Source organism: Rhinopithecus bieti, unplaced genomic scaffold (genome assembly GCF_001698545.2).
Source record: "Rhinopithecus bieti isolate Rb0 unplaced genomic scaffold, ASM169854v2 scaffold_42410, whole genome shotgun sequence".
Taxonomy (NCBI): Eukaryota; Metazoa; Chordata; class Mammalia; order Primates; family Cercopithecidae; genus Rhinopithecus; species Rhinopithecus bieti.
In genome coordinates, this window is record NW_016817096.1 from 76324 (window position 1) to 83962 (window position 7639).

The window sequence follows — 7639 nt, forward strand, 5'->3', positions numbered from 1 at the left end:
TCTCCACATTTCCATAGTCTCTTGCCCTTTCAGTACCTCTTTTCCTCTCTCCTTGGTGAACCAACTGGACTCTTTCTCTCTTGCCTGCCCCTCCAGCTGCTTGTGGCTTCCTCTGTTTCACAAGAGCTGCATTTGGGAACTTCCTGGCTCCTCCTAGTGACTTTTCCCCCCTTGCTACTTAAAGTAGAAATTGCCAGGAGGAGGAGGGCAGCTTCTTACGCATTTTCAGATTTGTTGAGATTCCTGGTTCTTGTTTTTGTACTGAATTCGGATTATAAGGAATTTCTTTTAAATTTTCTGCGTTTGGTTTTAGTTTGGTTGCTTTTGGGTTTCTTTGTTTTGAGGTGGGTGGGGTGGTGGTTTAGTAACAAGAAATGACTCAACTGAACCAAAATAGCTGTCGAAAACCACATTCATAACAAGGCAAAAAATATCAAGTGAAATTTTTACAATGAAAGTTGCTTTAGGTGATGTCATAGTTAAAAATTATGACTTCTTTTTTGCAATGCCAATCATGCTCTCATGGTGAATAGGGGAAATGCACGTCTATATGGCAGCCAAATAGCATCTCAGCAGTGCTGGCTGTATTCTGAACCAAACTACTTAAAATGCAAATCCTCCTGGGTCATGGCTAATGGATTGTCTACCTTGAGACATGTTCGGTTTTACCACTAGCTGATTCCTCGTGGGCAAAATAAACAAAGGAGTTTCTGTGTGACACTTCTTTCTTTGCATCATTTCCTTGTTGTGTGTCCCTGGGTATTCTACGTATTTAATTAATATTTGGACGTAACGATATTGAAATTACACCCAGCTTCCCATTCACGATGGAAAAGACTAACGTTGCTAAAATATTATCAATAAAATGCACGCTGCTTGTGTTGTTTAATCTTTTCCAGGAAGCATTGTGTATATTTGTATATATATGCAGGATTTAAGGACCCGAATACGATGGGTTATTTTGCTAAGCATTAAACTCTACCAGCAAGTGATTCTTTATGTGTCTATAGTCAGGGACATGGGGTGGTAATATTAGGAAGGGCGGGTGGGTGTTTGGAAGTGATGATTTTAGGACGAAAAATGTGCTGTACTGAACATATTTGGTGCTGTAGAAAAAGCTACTCAAAGATTGTGATTTGTGAATTCCTCTTTCTCAGCAGTTGCAGTCTGTGGTCAAAGTAAAAGAGATAAGCAGTTAAGCCGAGGATCAGTCGGACCTGGGTTCAAAATGGTAAATAAAGGTGTGGGAGAGGGCCAGGGAGGCAAGAGAGCCAGTTCTCAAAGTGGAAAGGCTGCCTGGAGATTAGCAAAGTAATGCAGGAGTAAGCAGGTTACTCTGCTGCTTTCAGAGGCTCAAAGACAAAAGGCCTTTTGCTCCCTCTTTGGGAAATGACTGACAGGAAATTAGAGACTGTTTATTTACCAGAAAATAAAAGTTGGCCATCCCTTACTCAATTGTTTTTCTAGAACTGCACAGATTCATCTGTGTATTTGAAGGCAGCAGTGTACAGGAGTAAACTGATTGACAGAAACGAGCTTACCTATGGGGCTATAGCACAAGCAAATCTCTTCCCAGGTCACCATCCCTTGGTCTTTTAACAGTCCCTGCTACAGCAGCCCAATCCTCCCATTTCCATCCTCCAGTGAACTCTGGGCTCTAATATGTTTTGTATTCAGCCTCTCTATCTAACTGAAGCTTAGAGAATAGATATCCACTAATCAAAATGGCTTTGTGGTGCAAACTCGATGGCATACTTGATGGTCTTGGTCATTTGAAGTGCAAATAGGAAGCTTAAGGCCTGTGTTCAAGGGCAGAGTTTGATGGTCCACGTGGAAAAAATATTTTCAGATTGTAAGATTTCAGCATGATTAATAATATATTTTCCTATTGTTGGTTGTGTGTTCTGCACATGTGAATTTTGTGTAAACCACAGGTATGGAAAATAAAATGGATGGCAGTTTTGGTGGTTATTATTGTTTGACTGAGTGAGAATATTTGGAGGTTTGGTTGCCTTAAAAATACAACTCTGGTAATTATAGCCATGTGTTCACTATGGTATGATTTAAATACAAGTAATTTTTCAAGTAATGACCATTGAAAAAATGTTTTCTTTTATTTTTTAGATTATTTCTCTTTATTCAGAAGCATACAGTTGTTTGCTGATTGCAAGAAGATGTTTCTTTGGCTGTTTCTGATTTTGTCAGCCCTGATTTCTTCGACAAATGCAGATTCTGACATATCGGTGGAAATTTGCAATGTGTGTTCCTGCGTGTCAGTTGAGAATGTGCTCTATGTCAACTGTGAGAAGGTTTCAGTCTACAGACCAAATCAGCTGAAACCACCTTGGTCTAATTTTTATCACCTCAATTTCCAAAATAATTTTTTAAATATTCTGTATCCAAATACATTCTTGAATTTTTCACATGCAGTATCCCTGCATCTGGGAAATAATAAACTGCAGAACATTGAGGGAGGAGCCTTTCTTGGGCTCAGTGCATTAAAGCAGTTGCACTTGAACAACAATGAATTAAAGATTCTCCGAGCTGACACTTTCCTTGGCATAGAGAACTTGGAGTATCTCCAGGCTGACTACAATTTAATCAAGTATATTGAACGAGGAGCCTTCAATAAGCTCCACAAACTGAAAGTTCTCATTCTTAATGACAATCTGATTTCATTCCTTCCTGATAATATTTTCCGATTCGCATCTTTGACCCATCTGGATATACGAGGGAACAGAATCCAGAAGCTCCCTTATATCGGGGTTCTGGAACACATTGGCCGTGTCGTTGAATTGCAGCTGGAAGATAACCCTTGGAACTGTAGCTGTGATTTGTTGCCTTTAAAAGCTTGGCTGGAGAATATGCCATATAACATTTACATAGGAGAAGCTATCTGTGAAACTCCCAGTGACTTATATGGAAGGCTTTTAAAAGAAACCAACAAACAAGAACTATGCCCCATGGGCACCGGCAGTGATTTTGATGTGCGCATCCTGCCTCCATCTCAGCTGGAAAATGGCTACACCACTCCCAATGGTCACACTACCCAAACATCTTTACACAGATTAGTAACTAAACCACCAAAAACAACAAATCCTTCCAAGATCTCTGGAATCGTTGCAGGCAAAGCTCTCTCCAACCGCAATCTCAGTCAGATTGTGTCTTATCAAACAAGGGTGCCTCCTCTAACACCTTGCCCAGCACCTTGCTTCTGCAAAACACACCCTTCAGATTTGGGACTAAGTGTGAACTGCCAAGAGAAAAATATACAGTCTATGTCTGAATTGATACCGAAACCTTTAAATGCAAAGAAGCTGCATGTCAATGGCAATAGCATCAAGGATGTGGACGTGTCAGACTTCACTGACTTTGAAGGACTGGATTTGCTTCATTTAGGCAGCAATCAAATTACAGTGATTAAGGGAGACGTATTTCACAATCTCACTAATTTACGTAGGCTATATCTCAATGGCAATCAAATTGAAAGACTCTATCCTGAAATATTTTCAGGTCTTCATAACCTGCAGTATCTGTATTTGGAATACAATTTGATTAAGGAAATCTTAGCAGGCACCTTTGACTCCATGCCAAATTTGCAGTTACTGTACTTAAACAATAATCTCCTAAAGAGCCTGCCTGTTTACATTTTTTCCGGAGCACCCTTAGCTAGACTGAACCTGAGGAACAACAAATTCATGTACCTGCCTGTCAGTGGGGTCCTTGATCAGTTGCAATCTCTTACACAGATTGACTTGGAGGGCAACCCATGGGACTGTACTTGTGACTTAGTGGCATTAAAGCTGTGGGTGGAGAAGTTGAGCGACGGGATTGTTGTGAAAGAACTGAAATGTGAGACGCCTGTTCAGTTTGCCAACATCGAACTGAAGTCCCTCAAAAATGAAATCTTATGTCCCAAACTTTTAAATAAGCCGTCTGCACCATTCACAAGCCCTGCACCTGCCATTACATTCACCACTCCATTGGGTCCCATTCGAAGTCCTCCTGGTGGGCCAGTGCCTCTGTCTATTTTAATCTTAAGTATCTTAGTGGTCCTCATTTTAACTGTGTTTGTTGCTTTTTGCCTTCTTGTTTTTGTCCTGCGACGCAACAAGAAACCCACAGTGAAGCACGAAGGCCTAGGGAATCCTGAGTGTGGCTCTATGCAGCTGCAGCTAAGGAAGCATGACCACAAAACCAATAAAAAAGATGGACTGAGCACAGAAGCTTTCATTCCACAAACTATAGAGCAGATGAGCAAGAGCCATACTTGTGGCTTAAAAGAGTCAGAAACTGGGTTCATGTTTTCAGATCCTCCAGGACAGAAAGTTGTTATGAGAAATGTGGCCGACAAGGAGAAAGATTTATTACATGTAGATACCAGGAAGAGACTGAGCACAATTGATGAGCTGGATGAATTATTCCCTAGCAGGGATTCCAATGTCTTTATTCAGAATTTTCTTGAAAGCAAAAGGAGTATAATAGCATAGGTGTCAGTGGCTTTGAGATCCGCTATCCAGAAAAACAACCAGACAAAAAAAATAAGAAGTCACTGATAGGTGGCAACCACAGTAAAATTGTTGTGGAACAAAGGAAGAGCGAGTATTTTGAACTGAAGGCGAAACTGCAGAGTTCCCCTGACTACCTACAGGTCCTTGAGGAGCAAACAGCTTTGAACAAGATCTAGGTCATGTAATCTTACTTCATACAGAGGACATTTATTTAATGATGAAAGTGCCTTTTGTTGACTTCTAACTTCCAAATACTATATTATCAATAGGCATAGAGGCAGGTGTTTCCAAGGGTGTCTCATTAACTGTAGCTGCAAAGATGTGTCAAGTAGAAGAGAATATGTTTAATAGATTTTACTACATAAAACCTATACTGTGGAGTCCTGTGGGGATACTGCAAACTCTATTGCCAAAGGGATGCTTTATACACATAATACTGAATTTAACCTCAAGAGGCAAATCTGTTTTGTATCCCAATGCAAAACCTTCGTCTCTTTGTGCTTTGTAAAGCAAACTCAAGAAAACTGGTACAGGTGTTTGTACCACAGTTGGGTCCTTTATCTTGCACGTAGATTAAGTTGGTGGAACTGGAATAATCCTTTTGATTTGTGGCATTGTAACAACTCCGTGTAAAGATTATCTGAAAAGTAAAAAAAAACAAAAAACAAAAAAAAAAACAAAAAAACAAAAAAAAAGCATGCAAAGAGAGAACACTCGATAGTATTTGTAAATTGGTAACCTTTATGGCCTGCATCTTGAAACTGCTGGATTTATAATGTTAAATTGTGCAAATACTTGTTTAAAATATAACATGCATTACATAACTATAAAATAAATTTGAATACTTTAAGCATTACCTGTCTATACATAAAAATCTAAAAGAAAAAATCAACGTGAGTTAGATAGCATTTGTGATGATCTGAAGAAATATGTGATGTTTATCAGAATTAAACATGGCTCAAATTAAATTAACACTAGAGTTTGTTCTCAGTTAGGTGAAATACCCACAATCCTTAAAGGTTGTCCAAAATAAGCAGAGTGCTTACTGTGTGAGCGCACCCAAAGCTATTTTTGTAACATAATTCATATTTATGAAGTACTTTGTATACTAAATAGAAAAATATGTACTCCTTAATATGTATTTAATATGCCTGACTTGTTTTCCTGATCACAGTGAATTTACCAGTAAGTATAAATGTAGACAGAAAAAAATATACTAAACTGAAACAAGCCGATGTGTACAGAAATATTCTGGACTTCGTGATCAGGTGTAACTTAAAAACAAAAAAAAAATTAAAAACAAAAAAAAAGAAAAAATTACAAAAGAAAAGCTAACTCTGTGCTATTCTTGTGAATTTAGCATATTATCTTCAGATTTGTTACCAACTGTGCATTTAAAAATAAGTTCCTTAGTTTTCTAGTATTGTGTCTGGGGCAGTTGTTATTTGCCATCAGTTGTCTTGCTTTTCAGGATTCTATGAGCTTAATTCAAATAGTTTTCGCTACAAGTATTTAAAAAATAATGAATAAGGTTAATAGTTATATCTTGTATGCATCAGTATCCTGTTCTTTCATCATTCAGACCACTATCAGATAATCTAGTAGAACTGTAAACATCATGGTAATCTTGGCTATGAAAGCCACACTGTAAAAATGCTTGCATTGGTTTCAGATGAGTTCACAGTCTGCAACTACAAATGATACACCCCTGTGTTTGTTTTTGCTAAGATCTAAGTCAAAATTTGTTAAAGGAATAAAGTAACTGAGAATGGGTGATTTCGGAACTTTTGTAGGAGCTCCCGGTTAACAAAGTGATATTCAGAAACACATTGTCTTCTTGGCCTGCCTGCATATATATATATAGATATATAGATCTATATAGATATACATATATATGTGTGTGTGTGTATATATATATGCGTGTGTGTATATATGTGTGTGTGTATATACATATATGTATGTGTGTGTGTATATATATGCGTGTGTGTATATATGTGTGTGTATATATATACATATATGTATGTGTGTGTGTGTATATATATAGTGTGTGCGTGTGAGAGAGTGTCCCATCTTTTTTAATTACTGTATGAATCAGTAAGATAACCAAGAAAGTAAACATAGCCATTCCTCATGATTGCAAGTGGCATATTTTTTTGTTGCAGCTTCCAAAATGATACTATGTTTATAGTTGCAGTAGCTGTTCCTTTACTAATCACTAATTTCAGGGCTTTATGTGTTTGTTGCAAGATAAAAAAATAAAAGAAGCTTGGCTTTCTTGGGTGTGTGTGTATGTGTGTGTGTGAGTGTGTGTATATATGTGTTATATATTCATACATATAGATAATTTGGAAATCTTTTTTAAATAGCAAAAAACGTCTCCATGTGTATGTGCTGGTGCTCTTAAAACTTTAGTGTGTAATTTTAATTTTTATGATGTCTGTGAAAACTTTATATGAATATAAAATAATTCAAACAAATAATTGCTTTCTGATCTTGAAAGAAAAGACAAGATGTGTGCCCAACAGCTTTTTTCATCTACAGTTTCATAAGGACTTTTGATATGCCATTACCATGCATGCACACATACACGGATTAAAGGGCTCCTAATGTATACTGACAGGATAAAGATACAAAGGCTTCAAAGAAAGTGTTTTAGTTTAGTCTGTCAATAAAGTATGGCTTGAGGGATCTTAAATAGACACTTATAGGAGGAATCAGAAAGTTCCATTCATGGTCTGGGGATAATAGGTCATTTGAATGATACCTTTTATTCAGTGTGGTGATGTTTTGAAGATGTTTCAAGGTTTCTGCAGAATTCTCAATGGCAAGAGTACCTGCCACCATCTCAAAAGCTTGCTGTAGCATATTGGCTATCTCATACTCTTCTGCTAAAAGGTATAAATGTTCAACTTTTTTAAAAAAAAGTAATTTCACGTACGTGGTTATTTGGAGGTTCAAATTGTAAATGAAAGTAACAAATTCTTGGTTAAGGCTAATATATTTTCCTTAACTGAAGTCATTGTGCCTACATTATATAGTGTATACAATTTTGCACCTGTCTTTCATTAGTTCTAGTTGTACATTTTATGATAATGTAGTTAGGTATAAGTTCTGAGTTGAGAACAAAA

At 37.3% G+C, this 7639-nt stretch overlaps 1 protein-coding gene across 1 annotated transcript in view; it reads left to right on the forward strand.

Annotated features, from left to right (window-relative positions):
- Positions 1-6427, forward strand: part of SLITRK4 (SLIT and NTRK like family member 4) — a 9213-nt gene extending 2786 nt beyond the window's left edge. Inside the window, 2 exon segments of the mRNA XM_017855810.1 lie at positions 2125-4467; positions 4470-6427. Of these exon segments, the coding sequence (XP_017711299.1) occupies positions 2175-4467; positions 4470-4687 (2511 nt within the window). The 5' untranslated portion in view covers positions 2125-2174 and the 3' untranslated portion in view covers positions 4688-6427.
- The last annotated feature ends 1212 nt before the right edge of the window (positions 6428-7639 follow it).